Here is a 27,220-nt window from a genome sequence, read left to right as displayed (position 1 = left end):
GGAGGGCCCGCCCCGTCGGGCCGGGCCGGGGGGCCGGGCCGGGAGGCGCCGGGCCGGGAGGCGCCGCTCGTGGGGCTGCTGCCGCCGCCGCCGCCGCCGCCGCCGCCGCGGCTCCGCGCCGCTACTCGCCGGCCCCATGGCGAGCACGTCGGCCGAGATCATCGCCTTCCTGCTGAGCCTCTCGGGCTGGGTGCTGGTGTCCTCCACGCTGCCCACCGACTACTGGAAGGTGTCGTCCATCGACGGCACGGTCATCACCACCGCCACCTTCTGGGCCAACCTCTGGAAGACCTGCGTGACCGACTCCACCGGTGTCTCCAACTGCAAGGACTTCCCCTCCATGCTGGCGCTGGACGGTCAGCCTCCCCCCCACCCCCACCCTCCACCTTTCCTCCCCCCGCCCCCGCTGTCTGTCGGTCTGTCCGGGGCAGCGGGGTGGGGTGGAGGAGGGGAGCGCAGTTTTGGGGGGAGGGTGGCCCGCGGTGGGGGGGGCCGGGCCGGGGGCTCCCCTTGAGCACCGCGGCTCGTCCCCGGCACCGCGGGGCGAGGGGGCAGTGACCAAGGCGGGAGGGGGGGGTCCCAAAAGGAGACAGGGTTACAGCGCATAAGTGCCCGTCGACCTTCTCCACTATCTCCTTTTGTTGTTGTTGTTGTTGTTGTTTTTCGTCAGAAGTCTCAGATGTGGACTTGATGCACAAAAGATTTAGGCTGATTTTTTTTTTTTGGGGGGGGGGGGGGATTCTGCCTGTCGCGACTTTTCTCTTTCGATGGCTGTGCCAGCCATGCAACGGTTGGTGGAGGAGAACAAGCCTCTGTGTCATTCTGTTTTTATTAATGTTCCTTTTCTTCTTTTTTTTTTCCCCCTTCTAAGTGGTTATTAACTCCGAGGTAATTGCCTCGCTGATAAATGACCGTGTAAAAGCTTGCGACGGGCAGGTATGCGCGAGTGATGCATAGCGGGGCTGGGTTTTGCAGTGATGTTATAGTGAAGCAAAACTTCGAATTTTATTATGGTGCCTGAGACCACAGACTCGGTAGGTGCCGCATTTCTTTCCTCGTTAGAAGAAAACATTTTTTACTCTTCAAGCAAAACCTAGTGGGAAACTGAGTCACTGCAAGAAATCCTTGAACTCTCAGTTGGTAAATTCGTGCCCATTAGGTAGGCAGAGTGAAAGCGTAGATGGCATCCGTTTGTAGGCACAGGAGAGACTGTGAAGAAAAGAAGGAAAGATTTTTAAGATGATGGCACCTTTTGCATGTTTCTGTGGGCATAACTGAATAACGTGCACAATTTCCCAGTGGCTTTGGTACTCTGAAAAAAAGTCAGCTCCACTGCTGATGGTCAGGCCAGACGCTCCCTTGGGCCTTGGAGCATGAGGCGAGTGGCTTTGGGTGAGAAAGGTGTGCTTACAAGGCAGAATCCCTTGGCAGTCAAATCCCTACCAGGGATTAAGATTAAAGATACCAAAGCAAGGTGACGTGGGCAGCTCCTAAACATTGCTGCATTGTAGGATGTTTCCATCGGATGGAGACGAGCCTTTCCTCAAGGCTTTTTTGACCCGAGCCCATGGTGCCAGACTGGTTTCCTATTGCGGTTTCCCATCGGCCAGTTCCTCCGAAGCAGCTGCCTGACCTCCGCTGGCGTCGGTGGCCCTGGGACACGCTGTAGCAGCCCCGAAACGCCGTGTCTTGGCTTTGGTAGGGGCTGTGATCATCTGCGTGCAGGCAGGTACAGAGCGATCACGGGCGGCTGCCAGAGGCGCTGGACCTATATTGTTTAGCTGTTCTTTTAGTTCTGGGTTAATCTGTCTTTTAGAACATGAAAAGCAAAGCTAAAAACCAAGCTTGCAGAGTAAGGGCTGTTTGAAATCCCAGAGAAAAGAGGGGAAAAAACAGGGAAGTCCCTACCATCCCCTTCCTTCAAACGTAAACCTAGAAGATCTTTTCTACCAGGGGACCCATTCTACTTCCCCCAGAGATGAGTTTCGGCGGTAGCTGTTGCACAGTGAAACACCTATCTTTTACTACAGAGCAGGAACTCGTTTTTGACAGAAACGACTCTAAACGGCACATCTGAAAGCACCTTGTCCCATCCTCGTGGCCAGGCTGTTTAACAGCAGCGGAAGGAGGTTTGGCATCAGTATTTCTTAACAGGATCTCTAGATGTTGTGGGGCCAGATCCTGGTACCCGACCACAATCCAAATAAAAGGTGGGTTGGATAGAGAACAATGTAATTATTTGTTGCCGCAGAGGAGTGGCTACATCAAGAAGAGGTGCCTCTAGCAGCTAGCCTAACCCCAATCCCCCCCCAGCACAGCTACGGCATCTCCTGTGAACTGGTTAGCTGCCGGCTGTGGGGTGTGGGGGTGTGGGGGTGTGGGGGTGTGTGTGTGTGGGTGGGTGGGTGCAGGAGAGGACTTTTGGGTTGCAATGCATCACCCGTAGCTCAGAAGAATTTGGGTATCGGCATTGCAGCTGAATCTCCCTTGGCCCTTGAGTAGCCTCCCTCCTCTTCCTCCTTGCACAAGACTTACTTTCCTGAGCTGAATTTCATTTTCTGTGATGAGGAACACGGGAACTTCATCGCTACGTCCTCAGGGGGGGCTTCAGAAGAAGCGAAAGGGGACAGATCTGGCTTCCCGTTTTCTCTGATGTTTTTGTGAGCAGAAGCCATAAGCCCTATCGAGATAAGTGTAGGGAAACATGTTGCATTCTTTGAAATGGTAGGGCAGGCTGGGGAAATAAATTACAACTTGTTTTGCTCTTTAGGGGAAATGAAGCTCCACTCTTTCCTCATATAGCTGGTGAGCCTTTCCCTAGCAAAGCCGTTTCTTTTCTAAGGCAAAATTTGTTTGTTGCCTTGAAAAGCTCTGAGTTTTGCTGGAAATCGTGTAAGGAGCGACTGCTTGGGTCCATGATCGAATCACCAGTCAAAAGGAGGAGGTAACAAATCAGGGAATCACCATGCCCATGCCAGGGCACCCCAGGAGAAGTCTGTCCTTCTGGGGTGCCCACGTAAGCGTTTGAGTTTGGGTGAGGAGTGATCAGGAGAGCGAAGCACATCTCCAGGTCATGCATCATGGAGCAGTCTTGGCTTGTGCAACTGGATTCCTCTGAGATAAACTGATATAAATGATAAGCTCTGAGATAGACCGGGGCTTGCGCTTGGGTCTCTAATGGGCTTTCGTGCCGTCGCACCGTCCTAGTGGCTGTCAGAGGAAAAAATCACATGTGATGCCCTCCCACTTTGGTGCATTTCCGCACAATAAATCCATGTGGCTGATCCTAACAGGGGGCCCAATTTCACATTCTGTGTGTAAGCAAAAATCCCCTTGCTGCCTGTGGGACTGAAATTCATTTCGGGTTTACCTTTGCGCACTAGTGGTCATAGGTGGAAATTTAGCCACAAAACCGCCTCCCCAAAGCGGGCCCTATCAGTTACACCATTTCCTACAGGGGAACAAATGACCTTTTGAAAGAACATAGCTGAACAAAAATTTACCTATGAGATAAAAGAGGGTATTAGAGCTTAGGAAAACATACAAAGGCACAAATGCTATGGGTGTGTACTTTTAGAAGGAATCTGTGCTGTATCTGTAAGGCAACCTCTTGCATTGCACCTGACACAGACTCTGAGATGCCACAGGAAGTATTTATTATGAGTGGCAATCCTCACGGCAGCATGCTTTTTTTTCTGCGTGTCGTACAATATGAATATATGCATTCCTCCTGCCTCTTTGACTCCCACGAGGGCAGTGAGGCAAGAAAGATGATAACCTAACAAGATTAATTTGAATGCAAGACAAAACACATTTGTTTAAAGAAAAAAAAAAACAAACTCGAGATAGCCTTCTCTTGGAATGCTGCTAAACATGACTTTATGAGCAATGCATGCTTGTCTACTTGTCTCTTTAAAACATACGGACTTGTCTCTTTAAAACATAGGGCTTTCTGTCACTTTGGCTGTTCATCTGGGTGGCCAAGGTGTACATGGTTAGGCACCAGCTTCTAACAGACATCGATGCAAATATGTGTAATAAATATTTGGAAGTGGGGCAGGCTTTGGCCTTCGGTTTTAGAGTGTGAAGAAACAGGCAACTCCCCTTTACACTTCTCTCCATTGTAAGTCTTACAATGTAATGTTCTTGTTTTCTAGGCAACAAAGAAAAAAAAAAGTTCCTGGTGCAGCCCAATGCTGTTCAGCAGTCGCTGTTAGCCCAGGTCCAAGTAAGAAGAGGCTAGATTTATGCTTGTTAATACTTCAGTCAGCCTAGTAGATCTCACAGAGTCATCTGCTCTTCCTCGTTATTGGTGTAGATTTTGGTCGATTTTTCATAAATTTGGCTTTAAACATATATGCCAGGTGGATAATTCCTATAGGGAACTGAAACAAATCATAGCCTGGCTTGGCCTACCAAATTTGGTAAAACATTTAGTGAAGAAGGTTATTCATTCAGCAGAACTGAGCAGTGCTCCAAGTCATGCTATTTATAATTGAAAATGATTTGTGGGTGAGTGAGTTAATTATTTCTTGCTGCCTCGCTACCCTCTACCTAAATTAAACCTATGTATTGACCTTCAGTAACAATTGAATTTCAGCCATGTTGTTTCTAGCACATGCTAGTTATTTTGGTTGGGGTGAATATTTACTGTTTCTCCTCAGAGGTTCAGACATAAATAAAAGTTTAGAGGACCTCTGGGTAAATTTGTTCATGGTTCAGCACCTTAATGTGTCACTTAGCTACTAACAACCTCAATAAATTGGACCTGTTGAAAATAATAGCTTCTTTGCCACTTTGCACCCCTGCTTTACCTATATGTGCTGCAAGAGATATATTTACACATCAGAGAAAGAAGTAAAAGTGAACTTTTGCATGCTTTCTATAGCTAAAATTAACAAGGCAAGACTACTTTCTTCAGATTTGTGTCCTGTAAACCAGGAGACACACTTTGAAATCTTATTAAAAACCTTCTCCTACTGACACCCCTTGAGTTTTGCCTGAGTTAAAAAAAGAGTAAGACTACAGGATAAGGATTTGACTTGAAAACAAAAGTGTAACTATCATTAGAATTTGAACCTCACTCATTTGCTTTTAATTCACCATTAAGGAAATTTACTCTGTGCAGTTTGATTAAAAGGGGAGTCATCTCACCTGCTTTCAGATAACTGCAGTAGAGCTGTGTGCTGTGAATGACCCTAGGCTAGGCTCTCGTTATAATCCTTCGAGAAAAATTAAGCACAATTCATCTGCTCTATTGTAGGTAGCTATATTAAGATGCAGTGAATAATGCCTTAAAAATGCCTGGTTTGCTCAATTGATTGTACAGCAGCATTTGGTCCAGTGAATACCAGAAATAAACAAACTTTTTATAGTATGTGACTGCATGCTGTACAGAATAGTATACTCTTAAGCATACCCATACTTCCTGTGTTCTTGCAGATCCCAAGCAAAAATCAGGATACCTGAACTAGGACCTAGGCAGAGCTTAGGCAGATGGCAGTCTTAGATTCGGGACTGTAAGTCTTTGGTCCATAGTTCTTTAGTTGGATTTTCCTTTAACATTTACAGAGGTAGCCCCTGTACTATGAGATACGGCAGTGCTTCACCGCTCTTTGAGCGGTGTTTTGGGTGAAGGCGTCTCCATTAGGATGCCATGGGATAGCACAGGGGATTTTGATCGCACGTTTAGGGGTTTGAGAAGAACCTGGGCAGATGCACACTTCTCATGGTTGCTGACATAGGACTGATGCCCCTTAGCAGGGAGCGGGGACGGAGAAGATGATAATCCACAACCATTTCCTAACTAAGCCACACTGCCAAGAGATCAGGTGAGAGGGCCAACAGCTCCAGTGTTGGCATGCAATACTTCTTACCTACTTTGAAAAGCTTTTAAGGAACAGCAACGTGACAATAAACTTTTATTCAAGGAGCAGCTGTGTCCTATGTTTTCTGCTAAGAAATCAAAAGGAAAAGTTGATTTGCATGCAAATAGCGGGATAGTTTTCTAGGTCAAAGTTTAAGTTGGGTAATAATGTTGAAGCAACACTATAGCAAGGAGAAACATGTTTGAGGTGCGTTTCTGTAAGAATCGAAGGTGTCTTCTTCACCTTCTTTCAAAATATGTATTTACAAGTGATGATATATTACTGCATATAAGCGGGAAAAGCTATTACGTCTGATTTTAGGTATCTGAAAGTTAGATGTGTAGCATTAGGTGTAACGATACCCAAGTCTGATCTTGTCAGGCTATACTTCATTTATCATCAATGGAGAAAAAGAGGTTCCTCCAGAGGGCAGCTCATCTACCTACCACAGGTGTCTACCTTAGTAGTACAGACTTAACATATCTAATTATAATGCTAGACATCTAAGTTGGCACAAATGACTCTCTCTGTCCTATGTTCCAGTATTACAGTCTTAAGACAGTTACAGTTATTTCACTGAATGTTGTGTTTCCTTAGCAGACAAGTTAGAGAAGTATGCTGTAAATGAAACTTGTCTACATGAGTGCGAACAGATGACAGATAAATAAATGCCAGTAGGCTGTGTTCAAAGACATGCAGTGTAGCACCTGAATTCTGTAGGACCGATAAAACATGGTGTGATGTGCTATGAAATGCTTCTTGTTGGAAATCAATGTTATTTTAAAACACTCTGTTCAAAGATAGGGGTGGTCATCCTGAGTCGGACCGGAGCTCATCTCCAGCAGTAGTCAAAGTGGATGCACAGTAAAAAGTATAACAGCAGACCAAGCATTTGTGATAGCTTCTCCCAGGGTCCGGTCATGCGCAGCTCAGAGACTCCCCAGCCAGACGTGAATTTAGCTTTAATTAATTTATCCAGCCTCTTCTTGAACCCGAGTAGGTCTGTAGCATCAACAGGGTCCTGTGGCAAGGAGTTCCCCAACTTAACTATGTGTTGTATGAGCAACCACCCTTTTGTTCTCCATCTGCTGCCTTCTGTTTTCATTTGGTGTCCCTTTGTTCCTGTTTTAGTATATTCATTAACATCTTTATTAAGGTCTTGTATACATTTTGTTTATTTGTTTGTTTGCTATCTGTTGTGTAAAAGTGAAAACCTGATTTACCTCTCAATGTTTCCACCTAGTGGACATCAAAGATAAAAGAATGAGAGCACTAGTGGAAGTACATTTTCATTTTGAATGAGACATAACAGGTTATGGAGAAAAACTTCCTGGGATGATTATTCAGCTTTGTGAGATTACAGTGTTCCACACAAAACCAGGGGTGTGTGGTTACCACAGAGCTTTTATTACAAAGAGCTCTCAGAAGGGAGGAGATAGCAAGCAATCAGTTATCCCATGGCCTTACCCCAGGGATCTTTGGAGTATCCTCAGCCGGCACTGAACAACTATGCATGTCTGAAGCCAGTCTTTACTCATTTGTCCAGGTTTAAGCATGGCAGTAGTCTAATCTCAAAGGGTCAGCGATGGCCCCAAGGTTGTGCACATCTTTCACTTCATTGCAGTGAATGAAACAGTATATTTGGTGGGAGCTGGGCTCCCATGAGGCTGCCCTGCAGAAGGCACCTAGAGGAAAACCTGTGGTGCTGAGGCAACGTTGCTCCATTAGAGGTCTAATTCTGTTTGCAATATTTAGTGCCCAACGCCGCATGGAGTGAAAGGAGCTGCAGTGAAGTCCAGCGTGGTCCCTGCTCTAAGCGTTACACCTTGTGATTGCAGGTTACATCCAAGCCTGCAGAGGACTGATGATCTCTGCCGTCTGCCTGGGCTTCTTCGGTGCTGTGTTTGGACTGGTTGGGATGAAGTGTACCAAAGTCGGAGGCTCCGATCAGACTAAAGCAAGAATAGCTTGTTTAGCTGGACTGATTTTCATACTTTCTGGTAAATATGACTTTATTTCCTTTAAGTTTATATTTTTGAAGTCATATCAGAGCTGATTCTTTTCCACAGAAATCCACGCACGATACTGCATGATTTCAGTGGCTTCAGGGTCAGGCCCAAAGCTCCTCCACTGATCCCACTGAAGGGCTTGTCTTATGTTTTTCAGGGTTGTGCTCTATGACCAGTTGTTCCCTGTATGCGAACAAGATTACATCCGAGTTCTTTGATCCTACTTTTGTTGCACAAAAGTAAGTACTTTTAGCCACGAATTAGTACTATTAGCCACGAATCTTTCAAAGAAATAGACCTCAAGTTGCCTACCGCACACCAGAAGCTACTTATACAGAAAGCAGATGCTCCTAGGTTTGGACAAAAACAAAAAGTGGGCTGCAATTTTGTTTAATCGTATTATCCAACTGTAGTAAATGTGAGCTGAAATGTAATGAACTGAAACGTATTTGTACAGTGCTTGGTTTGTAATCTTTCTGCTCAGTCTTATTATGACTTGATGGGATTCTGCAACACGTGCCACAGAACAACTGTGGTTATCTGGTTGAGTTTATGTCAGAGATGCAGAAAAAAGGATATCGGAAGACAGAGACGCTCATTAGACAGGTAATTTAATAGGAAGTGAAAAAAATATTTTCTTATAAGCTTTAGATAAAAGATGGTTTTCATAAAGGTGCCGAGCATTGCACAAATCTTGAGTCCTCTGGAGGAGCAGTTTCTGCAGATTCTGCATTTTTTTCTGATAGATTTTCAAATCCAGGTGTCCAAAATTTGGATTGTAAACTTTATCATAACTCATGGTCATACCATCACTAATATAAATGTTTAAGTGACTTTGGCTATACATGTGATTAAATTTTAGGGAGTGTGTGTTTACAGAATTGCAGGAGCCATATCAGAAATAATGAGCATACCTTAAAACTCCTTTTAAAATACTGGGCTGTGCGAGTCCAAAACGTGAGCAATTCATTCCAAAACAACAGCAATTCCCAAACTTGAATTTTTGATTCACATCTTAGCCACCAAGTTTGAAAATGTTGGCCATAAATTACAGCATCTTAGATTTTCATGTGTTGGTTTCTTTTGTAATGTAAACTTGCCTTTAAAGACAAGGATTTCAAAGCTTTATTTGTGGTATATCAAGCATCGGGTATAAATGTCCCTGAGACCCAAGCTCTCAGAAAGGAACCCTGAGCCTTCCTCTTTCTTCTTAGTAAAAGCAAAGGTTAGCTCAATAAATAGCATTAATTGGATCTACGTCTGTCGTAGGACTGACACTACTTCTCTCTTCTTGAAAACAAGTTAACTAATATTAGTTTCCTTCGTAAGTCTGCTATAGTTCCCACTTGTTTCACATGATGTCTGTGAACAGAGTCCAAAGGCCACCAAAAGAAGCAGAGATGTCTGCTACTGTGAAGAAAATGGAGACTGGCTATATAGCCAGAAGTTAATTATTCATCAGGCTCACTGTTAGTCATGAGAAATGCCTTAGTTATTGCCAGAATCCCGTTTGCTATACTCTATACCTGCTCTGTTGTGAAAGAGCAAGCAGAACTCGCAGCAGAGTTTGCCTGTGAGCAAACGAGATATTCAGTTTAAAATATTAAAATAAAGGTAGTAAAACATCCTCTGCAGAAGTGGCCTTTATAACCAGCATAGCAAAACTGCGAGTACACATAACGCCTACAAGAAAGATAAAGGCAGAGGGGAAAGCCAGAAGTTGTAATTTGAGTAGTGCATGATGTAGCTGATGCAATGACCTTGTGTCAGATTAAGACAGTGGTGGCATTTGACCACTTTCTCTTTGAACCGGGGTGAAATAGGGTGAGGAATTTATTTTGTGCTTTCCGCAAACTATATTTTGATATGCAGTTCAGAAGCATTGAATAATGCTTTTCTGGCATATCATGGAAATTTGGCATTGGCCCTTAACTGAGAGAGGGTGCTACTGTGGGGTTCAGCCTTTCGCCTTCTGCTGCTCTTTGCTCTCCTGAAGTTCTTCTGGTGGTGCCAAAAAGGGGCCTAAGACACTGCTAGCTGACAACAAATGACATGAAATGTTTAGCATCGTTTCAGCTGTCAAAATTTCACTCTGTTCTTCTGCATTTGGAACAGGCACCCCGAACAACTATGGGTGCAGGAGGAATCTGAAATCTGCCCAAAGCTGTTGCCCAAGAGACTTCTGATGTGAATTTATGTCTCTAACTGAGGAATGACACGAATCTCCAGGACACCCTAAAAACAGCCCTACTTACAAAGAAATCTTAGGCTGAGTTTTATGGTCTGATGCAATAGTTTGCATTATCATTTTAAAACAACTCCATAGAGTTGTTTGACTGTGTGTAATAACACATGTAGAGTCTTTGGAACAGCATTGGGCACCTGGGCGCTTGCAGCCAAGATGAGTTTCATTTTTCTTGAGACACCTCTAGTAGAAGAAAAATCTGTGCTTCTCTGTGTTTTCCTGTCTTGCTAAAGTTGTTCCCAAAACCTCTGTTAGACAGTTATTTTGTTACTTTACTACTTCTAACAAAAACTTCTCTAATTTTTATCCTTTTTTCCCATGCTCTAGAATCATGATAATTCTTACTGATGAATGGAGATAATTTATCCAACTGTTTGGATAAACTATTCAAGTAGTTTATAGAGATTTTTTTCTTTTCAGCCTTCTTTTCTGTGAATTGATCACGCACAGTTCACATAGATGTTCTTTTTCAGCTGTTTTATCATTTTTATGCTTGTCTCTGTGTGCCTTTACTTTGCTTTTTTAATGTAGTGTTCAGACTTCATTTTGGGCTGAGGGGCCTAAATGGGAAGGAGAAGCAAAGAATACTAGCCTGCTTCTTTGCATTGTCCTACTGTCACATAGCTTTGAATCTATTTTTAATTGTCCAAGAATCATAAGAATCAGACATTCAAAATATATATTTTCATTGGGTAGTTATGTTCGTGTATTGAGAAGATGCTCTCTTTATGTATGTCCTGGAGTTCATCCAGTTGGCTAATAAGGCTTCAACTAGTTTGCTTGAAAGTGTGCATCACAGTCTTAATGTATGTAACAGCTAGGCTATTTTTCTTCTATATTAGTATTAGACTTCATTTGTTTCACTGAATTCTGTCTCCCTGGATTACAGTAAAAAATCTGCTACTCAGTCAGTAGAAGGTGGCTTTCAGTTCACCACCGTTGAATTCTAGGCTTCAGAAGTCACCACCTTTGTCTTGTTCCTCTCTGAATGTCCATCAATTTCTGAGCGACCTTTAATCAGGTGGTGGAACCAGTGGATATGCAGCCACAGAATTTGCAGGGTTGTTACCCAGTTCTTAGAAAAAAACTAGAATTATAAGATTGGAAAACTATTTCCTGGAAAGATTTTCATGATAAAAAGGGGAAGGGAAAAATAACAAATATGGAAGTTTCTTCTACCAAAAAATCCTATCTCCATTTTTTTTTTTCAGGAGTCGCCAAAGTATGTAGTGTTTTTGAATGTGGTACATAGTGGATTTTGGATGGAAACTTAGGGTCGGCCTCTTAAATACTGAAAAATCGGATTGGATAAAATCCAGGGAGCTGTACATGTACGTTAGGATTAAACAGGCTGATATGCAACTGAAAATTAGAAGATTTCCTTTTAAGCAACAGTGTAAGTCAAAGAAGTCTTTATCTGTGTGAAGATGTTGAGGAAAGGCCAATTTAGCTAGCTCTGCAACTCGTTAAGCAAGCAGGATGGCAGTCACCTAAGAAGGAGCCATATATGCAGTCTGCTTGTGCATGTTATAATATCAAAAGTTGGTTAAACTGTAAAAACAACTGCAGGAACAAAGACCAGACCCCATGTCTTCAGCTTCCCGACTAGCAGGCGGCAGTCAGGCAACCCTTTTCTACCCCAGTTTAGTCTTGATTTATGTTCTGTACAACGGAAGAGCTTCCAAAGAGGAGATGGCAGTTGGTCGTCTTATATCTCTCACATTAGCCTCTGGCAAAGCGTGTTTTAAACAGTTAGGTAGAAATGTGAAAATGAGCTTGTGTTACCTGTTCTCTTGGTAAAGGGTCTGGCAGCTAAGGTGCTAGAGCTGCAGCCCTGCTGGGTCTTTGTCCAGCCGCGTCCTCCAGGAGCGCCGTGGTCTGCGCTGACGTGTATGGGGAGCCTGGCCATGCACTGTGTGCCAAAGGTGCGCTCTGGCCGGGCTTGTCGGGATGGAGGGATCCTCAGGCTTGGACTTACTTCACACAGTTTTACATCTGAGCAAATCAGCTTGCTCTGCCTGTACAGCTGGTTGAAGAGGCGCTTGGAGGGTGTGATTCAACACGAGTATTTCGGAAGTGTGCTTAGTGAGCAAGGTTTATTCCTGTGTGTTGTCTGTAATGGGAACCTAGGTGATGAGCTGCCACGTAGACATTTACTTTTAATCAGGTAAATCCCAGTCCTTGAACAGATAGAAAGCTGTTGAGTCTAGTGAAAACTGTAGCGCGTGGTTAGAAACAGGAGCATGGGGGTTAGAAACAAAACTGTGTGTTTGGCAGATTTTGAAATCAAACAGGGGGTTGTGTGCAGAGTTTCCCCAGGGTGAAAGGCCGCTGAGCTACAGCGGCCAGCATTTTAATTTTGGGGTTGGGCGCCTAAACCCAATATCAGGTACGTAGGGTATTTGGGGGAACCTGACCCTTTTTTAGCAAGGGATGACAAATAAAAACTCCTCTGTTTAGAACAGTGTGAATGGAAAATGGAAAAGCAGCCTGTGAGAGCGCCACCAGGGCCTTGGAGAGTCAGGTTCAAGCCATCGCCAAGCGTCCTAACTGACGTCTAACACCTCCATCTCTTTTTGGCAATAAGCCACTGAGTCAGAAATGACTTTTACCCGGGTCTTCCAATTCCTAGGCAAATAGTCTCATCACTGTGGCTTTTTTAAAAGTCAGTGCTTTACCTCCATGTCAAGGAAGTAAATGCTGAAACCTTAACAAAAAATGGAAAACTGACTTTGTGTTCTCCAGCAACCTTCATCCTTTTGTGACCTGTTATACAAGTCCCTCTCTCATTTCCTCGATCTCTGAGTTCAGTGAGGACTTCTGAGGGATTCCACAGTGTCCTCTTTGTACAAACAGCTTTCTGGTTGTTTTAGTTATACGTTTTAACTATTATTAAATTAGGATCTGTACAGAACTAGCTGACAAATATGCAACCATAAATTCTTTGTTGTTCAGAAAGGCTGTTGAGCGGAGGCTTTCACTGGACTACCTCACCAGAGTTCACAATAAACTTATTAACAAAGACTTAAACTCATAGCATATACAACACCGCCAACTGAGTAATAACAGCAGCTGGATGGGGCACAGAGTCCATATTTACTACACAGGACCCAAATTGTGAGAAGGACCTATAGGTTTTGTCAAGAAGCAACTGGAGTGGGGAGAAGAGGCAGAACATGCCCAAGCTGTGCTAATAGTGAAGAGAGACTCTGGAGACTACTGGGCCTGCTACCTAAAGGTTGCATCTTAAAGGTATTTTAAACAAGAATATCATCTTGGTCAAAGAGCTAAGGAGTGAGGGTGTATGGCAGACACAACTTTCCGCTCACCTTGAAACTCCGCAACTCTGAATATGGGTGCTTGGCTCTAGCAGAAGGAGGAAAAGGATCTCTTCCCTATGTCTTCTGTTTTCCTTCATTTACTACTTTTGCTTTAAAAACTCAGACTCTGCTTGTCAGATGGATGCCACTAAAGCACCACCATTCCCTATCAGGGGAAAGTGGACATGAGAAAACACTGAGTCAAACTGAGCATTTTCTGGCCACAAACAAACGGTGGCTGCCCCAGGTGGCGGAGGGGACTGTTCCTGGTGATCTGTAGCCATATCCCTGGGCTCAGAGTGAAGCTGCGTCTGCCAGCCTCAATCCAGCAACAGTGCTAGAGGCAGAAACTAATAGGCCTGTGCATGTGTGCATGCATACACGTCTGTGTGTGTGTGTGTGTGTGTGTGTGTATATATATATATATATATGGATTTATCGATATATATATACACATGTATGTGCATATATGTGTATACCTACATACACACATATATATCTGTTACCTACATTTTTTTATACACACACACATACATACATATATAAAAATAATGTTTTAAGTAGGCTGGACTGTGGATAGGCAGACACAGAAATCCTGCAAACCAGAAGGGAGAAAAAGGAGGAGAATTGCAGGCAGCAGCTTTCGTCACTGGCCTAAGCAGCTTCACAGAAGAGCTCACTGAAAGCCATGGTCCACCTTGGGAGACAGGGAGACACCGGGGAACAAATCTGCAGTGATTTGGGGGCTGGAGCTGTGCACAGTACAAGGGCCAGAGAGTCCTGTAACTGCTCAGTCAAATGATCTAGGAAGAGATCTGGAAAGAAAGACACTCCGGCTGGCTGTGCAGGGACATAAGCATTGCAGAACTGCACCAAAGGGACAAAATTGGCCTCTGGAGAAAAAGAAGAATAATGCAAAGGATGTGTCAGAACTACTGTTCTTTTCCTGTGAATAATGTATATGTTAAGTACTGCAAGTTATTTAGGAAAAATATAATTTAGTTGTTTTATTCTGAAAAAAAAAGTTAAATCATTCAACCTTTACCAAACACATCTATTAACTTGTAGGTATGAATTAGGAGCAGCTTTGTTCATTGGCTGGGCTGGAGCTTCACTCTGCATCATTGGTGGCAGTATATTCTGCTTCTCAATAGCTGAAAACAGCAATACTCCAAGGTAAAACACAAGTTGTACTTTTTGAAAGAAATCAATACGTGCACATTTGTACCTGCTATATATATGCAGTTTGATTGCTTTTTCAAAACACTTTGCAATGATGTTCAGAAAAGGATTGCATGGATGAAAGAAAACAGTGGAATTTAAGGATAATTCTCTTTCCATCATTAATGTAATTAAGAAAAGCTACTGACTCAGTAAAAATATTTGTAATATGTATACTTAATACATTCATTATAGCTGGAAAAAATCCATTCCATGATGTAGGAAAAGTGGTCAGGTCACCATAGAAATGTGAGTGGACGGCAGCATGTTAATAAGGGATAAGTTTGCTTAACCCCGAATCATCAGATAAAAACCTGACAGAGCTGAGGGACAGTGGTGGTGGTGGTGGGACCTCCAGCAGAGGAAGAGGGATGATGAAGAAGCACAGCTGGGGTGAGTAACTGTTAATCTAGGAACTGCCACAGCCTGAACATTTCATCTGATTGGCCCCTAATTCACTTGGCTGTGAACAAGGGATCCATGTTTATACGACAGTGAATTGCAAAGAAAGATGCTGCAGAGGAAACTGAAACATCAAAAGAGAACGAGATTGCACAGGGAAGGAAGGCGTGCCCCTTTCTCCAGCTTTAAACCCCAATGTGTTTCTTCTAGTTTATATTATTATAATGCATAGCTACAGAGATGTTGCCTGTTTGTGGGATAAGCTGCAAATGGGTGGTTCTCTTTTCTCTTCAGGATGGGGTACGCATATAATGGAGCCGCATCTGTGATGTCTTCTCGTATGAAGGTCCACAACACTGTTGCGGACAAAACCCCACCGAAGCACTTTGACAAGAATGCTTACGTTTAATTGTACTGTTCCAAGATCCAAAGCCAGTTACAAAAATCAGTTTGTATGTGTCATTCAGAGAGTGATTTCCCCTCCCAAAACCCAATGTAGTTACCACTAAGATGATGAATTTTTAAAATATGAACTTGCAGCTTTTTACATATTGATGTAAATTTTGTTATACGATATTTTATGATTGATGTTGGTATTGTAAAGTTTGTACCGGCAAATCATGTGCTTGTGTTGCTTTCTAGAAAAAATAAATAGGATATTTACAGATGTGGTATGTCAATTTTGCTTGTCAGAATGCCATCAGACACGTCTTTACTGTAGTGCATCCTTACAACTGATTCTGAAATGTACTGGACAAAACCACCATATTCTCTGTAGGTTTATATGTAAAATGTCTCACAACTTAAAAGCTGTGACGTTAGAATTTGATTTTCAGAGTGCATTGTAACTCTGGTGCCAGGCAATGACGGCCAAGAAGAATCAGCAGACTCTTACCACCTTACCAATCGTGCTGCCAGGAACGGAAGAAAGGCCTAAGTTAGTCAGTTCAGTGCCGTAGGAAGAAGAGGAGGAAGAGGCTGGGGAAGGTAGAAAGAAGCATGGAATCTGGAGAGCCAGGAGCCACACAGAACAGCCCCAAGCGGCTGGGTTAAGCAACAGAAGGGAAAAACCCTGGGCAATACCAGCTGGCCTGCTCTGCGAATGACATTCCTGAAGGGCTGACCAAGTAAAAGCATGCAGTACGTAACAGCACCTTTTTTAGATAGTCTTCACTTAGTTACAACAGTTCAAAAATTCAGGTAGTACTTTTTCATTGTCTGTCTATAGATATGTGATGGCTTTTGAGCAAATATTTGTACAATGATTCAATAAACAAGATCAGAGATTATGAATAACCACAAAATACTTTCTAGCCTGAGACCCTATAATTAGCCACAAAATCAGGTCTGTCTTGACATTTGAAGAGCCGGACCCTTGGAGTATCGTTAAATCAGTTATTTTGGGACAAAGGCATAAATATGAACAATGATTAGCCCTCTTTTTTTATGGCACAGTATGACAGAAGGGCTTTATATCTGAAACTATCTAAAATATATGAGAACTACAAAACCATTCAAGCTTTTCATATTGCTTTATTTTTGTATTTCATCTAAGTTAAAACATTGTTCCTTTTTTTGAGAAGGCAGCCAATATGGACAGAACAAAAATATGAAAGCACTAGCTCAGTGACAGGTCACTACTTTTCTTACCTCAGCTTGATGTTCTTATGTTTTCCAGTTTCTGTGCTTTTATGTTAACTTGCATAAGACTCTACTCTAATAGGAGAAAAAAAAAGAATAACTCCCCAAAATTGAAGGTATTTAATAACAACTAATTTTATAACTGAGGCCATTTTTTTCATTTGGTGTTTATTGTAAACCATGTTAGAAATGTAACATTTTAACACACGGAAACACTATTTAAAATGCTCACAATTTTATATAAAGTTTAGGATAAAATACAAGAAAATATACATTTAAAAATCTTATAAAATAAAGTAATACTCTGCAGTAAATTCTGTTCATTGGTTAACAGGCTTTCTTACAAGACCAGTTTCAGTCTTAAAAGAAAACATTAGAGGCAACATCCCCACTACAAAGAAATCAGAGACATTTTTGCCATTGACTTTGCTGGGACTAAGAATTAACTCTGAATTTGCAAATACTGACGGCTAGTAAGGTATATTTAAATACTCGTTTCCAGTCCAGGGTGGAAAGGAAAAGGGCTCGGTTAACAGTATTCCTGGTTACTATATGAACAAAATAACAAATGAATATGAAACAATTTTGATGTTTTCAGCTAAATTTCCAACCCCAACAGAACCCAAATGCAGTGTCTCCTATTAGGAATACAACAATTATATATCTGAAGAATCACTCCAATCTGTTACAGTGACTAAGCTGCTTTTTAACGTACTTGTATTATCAGCTTCATGAAGGCCTGTTAAAATAACAAAAGGAATTATTAAAAATTATTAATATATTTTGGGAGTATTTTTCTTTATATTGACCTATGACATAAAATGATGTGCTATGTGAACAAACACCTGTGGACTTCAGAAGTCCAGAATTACAACCAGTGGGGAAATTACAGATGTTGATAGTATGAAGGAAGTTTCTGTCACAAAATATAATGCACAATACAAGCAAGTCAGTGTCAACATTACTTTCCTTTTAAAAATGACATGAAGTATCCTTTTCATAAATATAATGGACAAAGTTTTAACCCTCCATATCTGGAAACGTTACGGCTGGGAAATAATACGAGTCTTCTACTATATAAAATTGAGGCTCTTTCCTTACCAGTGATTCAAATACTTTTCCCAGCCTTGCAGGTCATTAGACATGTATCTTCAACAAATCTGAGAGTTGATTATTCTCAAGCCAAGGCAGTTTTCATACCCTCCACCCCCAAATTTAGGAAAGGATTAAAAAAATATTTTCCTGCCTGATTAATTTGTAAGAAAGAGGATGGCTGAAGCCTGATAGTACTATATGTCTTAAAACCTCAAATCTAAGTGTTTTGGTGTTTTGTGTATTCATATACATATGTGTGTGTCTTTTCACACACACACACACACACACACACACACACACACACACACACACACCCCTTTTTATATATATACACGCATATACAGATATATATATATTAAAGTACAAACACATGCAGTTTTTCTTTTTTGTTCTTGTAATTTCATGTATAGTGTTTTACAGTGTGCAATGCACTACACAAGTTCTCCTCTATATGTGTCAGGTGCTTAAGACTTATACTGTAAAAGTCTGACTGTTACCTTCCTCTTTTGGTACATTCGTCTTTGGAAGACCCCATGCATGTACCACTGATGCAGCAGCATTTGACTCGTTTTTTTGAACTGTCAGTGCTTTCTGACCTTTATCATTTTTCATCAATACAAAGTCATCTTCTACAGATGATATATCCCAGTCATCTTCATCAACTTCTGTGAACTAATAGGAAGAAGAAAAAACAGGCATCTTTCCTCTGTCTCTACAAGTTCTTCTGAGATCAGCTTCTTCCACAAACCCAACAACATGAAACTGCTGAAGAAAAGTGGTGCATGACTTTTATGAGGTCAACCACCATAGTTTTAACCGCCACATATTTCAAATACATAAATTATATTAATTCACTACTATACTTGCAAAGCTAAATTTTTTTTTTAAAGTCAGGATCTGCAAAAGTTAAAGAACCATTTCCATAACTGGCAGAAACCTGTATTTTGTGGTATAACACGTCTAACTTAATAGGAGTCGTCTTTGCTGGGATATTGGCTTTTCTGATAAGATAGAAAATATTTTAAATATTACACTGTGTATTACTTACATGAAAATAAAGATACTGCATGTCATCATGCAAGGTGGCAGTTTAATTTGCTATAAGCTTTCTGTGTTTGCAGTACATAAATTTAACAATGCAATAAGGGTCTTTCGAATTTAAAATTAATTTATTTAAAAGGAAAATTAAAAAATGAAATTAAAAAAAAAACCCCAGTGCTCAAAGTTAAAATATATATTCCTCCTAAGACTCACTGTATGCATATACAAGTATGATTTTTCAAATTAAGCAGTAAATTTGCATAACGACTTCAGGAAATGAAAGCCAAGTCACACAGATGAACCTGAAGGCTGTGAGTCCATGGTCGTTCTTATCTCTTCCAGAGATACTTGAGAACCAAGTATCTTCACTCAGCTTTTGAAAAAAAAACAGCTACAACACTTCCCTGTTTGTCAATCATCAGCTGTGGTTCAATGGAATCTAGCCATTATTAGAGGGCCTAACTGTCAAAAGAGAGAGATGGCTTCTCACGAAGTTAATACCTTATTTCACTGGAGCTTCTGAATATTACAATAAAATGTAGAATGTGCTTATATTGCACAGAGGAAAGATTCAGATGCTCTTATAAAACAATGTAAGTTATGTACGTACCAGAGAAAAGTCCATAAATATAAACATGTAGTGTGTCTTGACAGAAGTTAAGAGACTGAAGTAATGCTATATGTTACAACATAATTCAGGCTTTCACATTCATAACTGTTGCAAACTGTTTTTTCAAAAAGTGACAGATCTGCTCAGTGTGCTGTATTATTAACATACCAGGATTTGACATTTAGTTACTTTAAATTATATGCATTCGGAGGGTGTGGTCATGGGAAAGACATAGTAACATATATTCTGAAATGCTGGAGGAAGAGTTTCTTCAAATACTCACTCAATCCCAAATGTTTTTCAATACAAAAATACTTCAACTTTGAATAGAGCTCTTCACACAGTTTGGACCAAGTGCAAACACACAGCGCTACTCAAAACTGCTACGCAAATTCAAAGATTTACTCCAAAGAAATACCATAACCCATACAACATCCAGTATATGTGAACGCAGGTAATATGGCTACAGTCAAGCAGAAATACAACTTTCTCTAAAATGTTTCTAAAGTAATTTCTGTAAAATGTGACCTCTGTAAAACATATGACAATAGGATTCTTTAAAACATTTCGTGGTACTTCAGCTGTGGGTTTTGAGAATGACCATTAGCAGCTATTAATACTTAAGCCATCCTAACCTAATAAAAAATGTGGATTTTCAGAGAAACCATCACTCTCCATTGGCATTTTATGCCTATATCTTTGGACATCTTTGAAAATTGTCACTAAAATTTAAATAATTAACTGAAATTATATGCCTACATTTAAACGTACAAATAGAGACATGAAGGTAAGCATGTTCACATATCATTAACAAAGAATATAAGATAACGTCTTCTTTAAAGACTTCAAAAGCAAAGTAGCAACATCTGCCCTGTGTCTGTAAAGCTCATTTCGAAGCCGTCGTGTCCACATCACAATGCACCATTGTGTATTCTCTATACTATAAATGAATTATAGCAAAAATATTTTCCACATCTTTAAAATATTGATTGTAAGGTTTATTTTGCTACAGGTCTCTGCTCTTGAAGCCTAAATTCCTTAACACAGTGACCAACTGTCTACAGGCCTCTATAGAATGTAACATCCCCTAAATTTACTCTAAAATATGTAGCTTTTTACTCTAAAATATGTATCTTCTACTCTGTGACCATCTTATGGTTTTGTATCATCCGAATTTGCTTGAATAACATTTGGACACAAAATTACACTGTAATAGTCAGGTCTGATTTGATGGTTTTGTCTCTAGTGTGATTTGCAGCCCCCACACACTCAGTGGACAAGGTAGGTACTGCCAGTGGCAACTCAAAGCACACAGGCTAAATGTGATTACCCTACCATTACAGTTCAATTTGATTAAGATTATTCCCCCCTTTCTGGGAACTGATATAAAAGGAGTTACTACTTATGAGAGGAAGGATTCTTCAGATAAAATTTTAAATCCGGATTGTCTCAATTTCAGATTCAGTTGTTAGTCAGGAACCCCTAAGGTATGAGTTTTACTGTGGATAATGTTGATTTTCAGTGATTATTATCTGTTTAGTTAAAAAAAAAAAAAAAAAGATTTTCATGAGTTGCAGACCTATTGTTTGGCTGTCTGTTTCAATAAAAAATACCAAAACTGAAGTAAACGAGCACTATCTGCTGTTGATTTCTGATCTGGAGTAACTTTTGTTTTTAGTCCAAAATTGTTCAGGTAAAGATCAATGTCCATCAAAGTGGCTCACCAATTATAAAACTCTAAAATGAAGGGAAGACGTGGACCTTAGGAAAGCATGAGAAGAGGTAAAGAATACGCTCTGCTAGCATTTTGGCTGTGAACATACGTCAAACTCACTGCACAGACATCACTGCTAGATTGGCTATCGTTTGAGGATAGTATATGATTTGTAAACAGATAGAGCAGAACAACGAGCATAGTCAGAAATGGAATTTGTCCCCTTGTGAAAACGCATTTAAAAGCTCTATATCAGATAAAGGTCTAGAAATAAAAACACTCTGAAATACTAGATAAGCAAATCGAGTTTCTCCTCCATCAGAAAAAAGATACTAGGAAAAGCAAGTAAAGAATGGCTATATCTATGCTGCTAAAATAAGAGGTAAAAGGATGCAAATTGTGCCCAAACTTCTGATTAGCTATAGTGGTCCAAAACACTCATGGCATAAGCAAACAAGCAGTGTGGATGAAAAGTCACATGTCACAGCTCACTCTTAGCACTCATACATAACAGCGCAGATGTGCCCAAAAAGACTACTTATCTATAACTTCAAAACTTCCTTTGAGAAGACAAAAAGGTTTCAAAAGGGTTTTAGCATGAAATAAAAAGTAACAGAAATACATCTAATTCAAATACCGAATGAAATAATAATGACTATTATAATTGATACCTTCAGCTCTTGCACCTCTTCTTTCTTAATAAATGCCTGGGCAACGTTAATCCCTCCAGCTGGTTTATTTATATTTCCGTGGTTAGAAAGACTCTTTCCAACTTGTTCAGTCATTTTTGGAATAACTGTTCCTAAAAGTTCATAAAGAATTATATTGACAATTTTCATTCACAAGTAAGGCATGAAACGATCTCTTTCTATGCCCGCAATCACTTGAATTGAGAGAAATAATTAAAAACAGGTATTTATGTTTTTCCCCTGTACAACTCAAAATATTATGCTTTTAAATCAATAATTTCATTCAAAATTGTAATTGAAATGATGTTAAATTCTACGTGTATTTCTTTTAATCATTTTGGATATAAAATATGCTCAGTTTAAATATATTTTTCTCTATCAACCTGCAAATTCAGCTTAGGAAGTCACAAGCTTCTCTGTTCCTCTCTTTCCACTTTGCAGCAGGGTTTATCATTCCCCCAGTTACACTGATGTAATTGTGCTTGGGGCTTTACTGCAAACCCTGTAAATATCTTTCACAGCATAACAGTAAGTAAAATGCTGAGAAAAACTTTTAGACTGAAGTCTCTCTGAGGCAGAAATCATCTCTTTTTCTGCATTTATATAAAACAGCATGATACTGGCCTAATCCTAACTGACATCCCTAAGCACTATGATAATATAAATATGCTAGTGAAAGAATAAAGTAAGTGCACACATACATACACTCAAAAGTGTAAGCGTAAAGTAAGGCACGCGCACTCAAAACTTGGCAGTCGGGCTTCCGTATGTTTTCTAACACAGCAATAGTATCAGGAAATTCAAAATCATGCATAGCTGATATGACATGTTTTTGTTCTACAAAAGTAGTGAAACAAACCTTTTGAAGTTTTGGCAGGTGCTTCAGTTTCCTCCATTTCACTTTCTTCAGTCCCATCCATAGCACTTTTGCCAGAAGCCATCCGAAAAGCATTGATATTGCTGCTTGAAGTTTTTGACTGTTTTTGCAATAATTCTGGTGATATGTAAGCGTGCTTAATATCATCATCATCCACTTCTTCCTCTGAACTGAATGGTGGAGTTCTAAGCCAAAACACATAAGACCTGAGAACTTATCAGGTTTCAGTGACTGCACTGATACACACATATTTAAGCTTCATTGTATTTTCCTTTCCAGTAACATGCACATTTTTCTGATTTGAAAAAATAGCAACATCCATAAATTCTCAGTATATGTAAAACTATTTAAAAGAAATCACATTAGTAAGTAAACTGGAATAGTTATCACAAAATGATCTCTTATACAGGCACAATTATCTCTGTCTAGGCAACTGTCTTTACGAAATCAGCGCTCCGGGTATATAGCAAGTCTTGCCAGGCAAACAAAGATAGGCTTTCAAGGTTCAGCAGCGAGAGCAAAGTTCAGGACGAAGGACTTTCCACCACGAAAAATCTGTTCTGATATTGTTAGATAAAATAATTTAGGAATTTTTCAGTATGGTTTCCCAAGTTACTATAACTGTTGAGCTGGTCATTAGATGTAAGAACCAGACCCAAACTATTTCTGTCTTGATAAGTTTGAAATTGTAAGTAATAGTAATTGTCATAGTAAGACAATTATAAACATACTGGAAAAAATAAGGTCACCAAAGTGTTTAAATGCTTTTAACTGGTTCAGACAAAGCATCTGGAAGAGACTAAAAGTGGCGATACTACCTAATTTTGTCCCCGTCTGGTTCACGATAATATATCTGTTGAAAATGAGCATGTGTCATCTTTCAAGGATTGTAGCAACAGACTAAAATGGAACAGTATTTTTTTAAAAAGACATGAAATATACAGTCCAGAAAGTGTTTATAATTTTAACTAATTATTTTTTTATGTTGCAAGCATATCAATATCGAGTCACCAAAAATGCTTTCTTCTAAAACACAAGGGAACAAAACATACGTGATACTAGACGTCTTTTTTGAAACTCCATCTCCAAAAAGCTTCCTGGATCTAAAAACAATGAGACAAGTTATTTTAAGATTGGTAGTCAACTACATAAGCAGAAAGTTTATAAAAAAGTAATGTGAATTCTTTGCTCAATCCTTATAATATTAGCAGGAAATATTCACATCGGTTTCCTTATCCATGATAAGGCAAGAGGAGAAAAACAAATCCATAGTATTGTTATCTGTGGTAAGAGTACTAGGAGAAATAGCATCTCTTACTTTGGTGTAGACGTATTCTCAGCGACGGTTGTTCTTTGTCCAGCTGGGCGGACAGCTGTTGAAGATCTTTTTACTGTTTTTTGTGGTATTGCAGATGAGGAAATTCTCAAGTGATTGAACTTTTGTTTATCTACAAGAGAAGTTACCTACCTCAGTACTAGAAAAAATGTTTGTAATCTTTGATATTAGAATCTGATTTCTTTCTAAAATGAAAGATGTCACTGCTGCAGATTACAATGTTACAAAAAAAGAAGAAAAAAATTTTTTCTTCAAAGTAATTCAAAGCGACTGTGGATCTTGCCGATTATAAAAGCCAATATTTCTGCAGTTAAACAGAACATCACAAGAACTCTTTAAAGGAAATACTTTAGTTGGCCAGAACTATACAGAATATTTATGTGAAAACCTATGAAAGCAGCTACCCCGAAATGTATCTAAAAATCCTTTAAGTACGATAGTTATATTACACACTTACAAAGGCTTTCAAAAAACCTAAGAACTAAAAATTAATCAAATTTTTTTTAACCTTCTGAAGGAAGATGAGGACAGGAAACAAGTCTATTATAAGATGATGATTTCTCTTCAATCCTAAAGCTGACTTGGCGTTCAAGATGCTCTCGAATTCGCTGAATGTCAGGCTCTTCCTTCTGTTTGTGTTCTCTAGCAGATTCAATAGCATGTAAAATTCTATTTAAGCAATCATTTGGGATACCACGAACACCCTAAAGAAACAAATTGTGCTGTAAGCAAAGGAGCTTACATATAGGTGGGATTTGTATTCTACAACCATATACACTCTTACAGTAACCACAAAAATTCAAATATTACAAAGCTTGTGACAAAATCACAAAAGTTGGTAACACAGCTTATAGGTGAGGCCATACCCTCCACTGCTGTAATTTGATGGAAAATCTCTCAGGTTAATGAATTACACTGATCTACAGTGGCTGGAAATTTAGTTCTGAAGTTTCTAGCTTGAGGGGTGCAGTACAGAAGTGAAAGAGAAGAGCAAAAAAGCGAGGCAAAGATTCCCCTCTTCTGCATAATTCAAAATAATCTTACTGCTTTAATTCCCAAGGATTCCAGCTTCTCCTCCAGGGCTTGCTCTAAAACAACTCGTAATTCTTTAGTTAAAGATGGATGAGTCTTCAAAGCATTTATTAAATGTTGGTTACTTCTGCCTGTCTTATGATCACTTTTCTCAATTTCTGAAATAAGAATGGAAAATTACTTTTAAAAGACATTTGAAAAATCCACAGTACATGAGACATTTAAAAACTGTTTTGAAGCATGCATTTTACAGAAACACTACAGATATATGTGTGTACTTTTTGTCTACACAGAGTTGTATTCTTTTTAAAATCTGGGGCTAGCTTACAAAAGTCAGCTTACTTGGAATTTATAACTTATCACCTAGTACTCACCATCGTAAGTGACTTACTTCTTTTTCCTGTAACAGAATCATTGTAGAGATATATGCCTCAATATTTAACAACAAAGAACTACTTTTAGAACTGCACTTTGGAACTTCTGATAAACAAAGACTATCTTCTGATAATTAAATTCTCTAAAAGTAGTATTTCAAATCAAAGCTAAATTCTAGCAGAAATTAAAACAGGCATATGACAGACGTTCTCAAAATTGCTTCAATGCAATGTTCTCTGATAAAAATGCCTATTGAGACCAAATCATCAGAAAGTTACATAGTACTTTCAAAAATGTTATTAGGACAAATCCTTAGTCTAAGACAGACCATTTTACAGAATATACATGACTGACACTACTTATCTTTAAAACTCTTCCAAATACAAAGTTCAGGGTCATATTTTCTTCTATGCAGGTCTATGACAGCATACACACTTAAAAGGAGAGGAAGAGTTTCTACTTCTTTTGCTTTGAGTATCAATAACACAAGATATTGTGTTTCTTACACAAGAAACAATCATCTAGATAGATCTTTACACCTAAATTAAAGATTCACCTCTAAGTAAGGCCTAAATATTGTAGGGTCATATAGGTGTGTAAGGAAGCAAAATACTGCCAGTTGGAACCTGCAAGATGGAAATATTACTGGATACTTCTTATACCAAGTGAACCAAGAACCTCTAGGACCATGGTAATTGCTTCTGTTCTGTAGTGGCCAGCAAAGGCTGTAAATCCTACGTAGAGGGGTATACAACATCCCAGAATTCATACTGTAAATCACACTCCCACTTTTCCCCCCCAACATAAAAGGGAAATCTTGGGCAGGAGCTTATCTCTTTCCAATATGCCCTATGGAGCAGCAGAGTTGTTTTCCACCCCATAGACAAGGAGACAACTGAAGGACTGATTCCATATTGTAACTTCCAAAATGTTTTCTTTCAAAACAAATGTGCTAGTTTTCCTATTTTTAAACAGTGGTTACTTAAAAAGCAGTTCCATTCAGTTTAAATTTTCATTCATCAAAAAGAAAAAAGAGGATCCAAAAAGGGCTTGAAATACATAAAGGATACCTAGATTGTTTTGAGCAAGTTGCTCCTGATGGATCCTGGAAAGAACTGTACGAAATGAAAACTGAAAAAGAGTCCAGCTATGGTACAAAGTGATCTGGGGCTGAGGAGGATAGTATCTGCCTGAAACTTTATCTGGTTTTGAGAACTGTGTGCGCAACTCATTCCCTGACAGAGGTGGGATTAAAAGTGACTTGGCTGGAGAGCTGAATCCTAGAAGAGACAGACTAGTGGAAGGTGTGCAGTGGCAGGGCTATAATCTATGAAGCTATCCCCAGTCATGAAGAGGTGCTTTACGCAGTGTGAAATCCTCCCAAAAAGCCCAACCTGAGACATCTTATTTTTCACAGCAAGCCCCAAAGAGCTTTCTGAAAATACTGCCTATGTGAGATATTAATCCTTGCAATAAAACAGATCCGTCTAAAATCACTGTTTAATTCATAATTACTACATACTTACATGGGTAACAAGACTATACAGCATTATCCTAATTAATGACAATATTCATTCCTGCTAACTGACTTAAGCCAAATCCTCTTTGCAGCAGAGACCTACTATGTAAAGAACTGTTTTCTTATTCATTTCTCTTTTTAAAAAAACCTAGATTTGACCCCTTTGGAGACCTTCAGTTTGGTCTTCTGTTTCAGCTCCTACATAAGCTTATGAAATATTCTGCCAA

The 27,220-nt window shown here is 39.9% G+C and overlaps 2 protein-coding genes across 5 annotated transcripts in view; one reads left to right on the top strand and one right to left on the bottom strand.

The window, feature by feature from the left end:
- Positions 1-41: 41 nt before the first annotated feature.
- CLDN10 (claudin 10) lies at positions 42-16,442 on the top strand. Its single transcript, XM_068928918.1, has 5 exons — positions 42-356; positions 7,706-7,867; positions 8,034-8,115; positions 14,510-14,617; positions 15,359-16,442. Exons 1-5 carry the CDS (start codon positions 137-139, stop codon positions 15,471-15,473), a joined length of 687 nt encoding a protein of 228 aa, XP_068785019.1. The 5' UTR covers positions 42-136; the 3' UTR covers positions 15,474-16,442.
- Positions 16,443-16,619: 177 nt separating this feature from the next.
- Positions 16,620-27,220, bottom strand: part of DZIP1 (DAZ interacting zinc finger protein 1) — a 42,925-nt gene continuing 32,324 nt past the window's right edge. For all 4 annotated transcript variants that reach the window (XM_068928879.1, XM_068928900.1, XM_068928889.1 and 1 more), the window contains 8 exons: positions 25,112-25,257; positions 24,576-24,771; positions 24,050-24,179; positions 23,784-23,834; positions 22,714-22,916; positions 21,837-21,967; positions 18,298-18,472; positions 16,620-17,444 (listed from right to left, as the gene is read on the bottom strand). In XM_068928879.1, coding sequence (XP_068784980.1) covers positions 17,362-17,444; positions 18,298-18,472; positions 21,837-21,967; positions 22,714-22,916; positions 23,784-23,834; positions 24,050-24,179; positions 24,576-24,771; positions 25,112-25,257 — 1,115 coding nt within the window. In that variant the 3' untranslated portion in view covers positions 16,620-17,361. The remainder of the gene's footprint in view (positions 17,445-18,297; positions 18,473-21,836; positions 21,968-22,713; positions 22,917-23,783; positions 23,835-24,049; positions 24,180-24,575; positions 24,772-25,111; positions 25,258-27,220) is intronic.

The sequence above is a fragment of the Struthio camelus genome, chromosome 1 (genome assembly GCF_040807025.1).
Source record: "Struthio camelus isolate bStrCam1 chromosome 1, bStrCam1.hap1, whole genome shotgun sequence".
NCBI classification, from domain to species: domain Eukaryota; kingdom Metazoa; phylum Chordata; class Aves; order Struthioniformes; family Struthionidae; genus Struthio; species Struthio camelus.
This window is presented reverse-complemented; position numbering and strand designations above follow the sequence as displayed.

Bases quoted from the DNA above. Each gene is read 5' to 3' on its own strand.
- CLDN10 (XM_068928918.1), top strand. From the start codon at position 137: ATGGCGAGCACGTCGGCCGAGATCATCGCCTTCCTGCTGAGCCTCTCG. The intron at 357-7,705 runs GTCAGCCTCCCC...TTGTGATTGCAG, and splicing joins CTCCATGCTGGCGCTGGACG to GTTACATCCAAGCCTGCAGA. The intron at 14,618-15,358 runs GTAAAACACAAG...TTTTCTCTTCAG, and splicing joins GAAAACAGCAATACTCCAAG to GATGGGGTACGCATATAATG.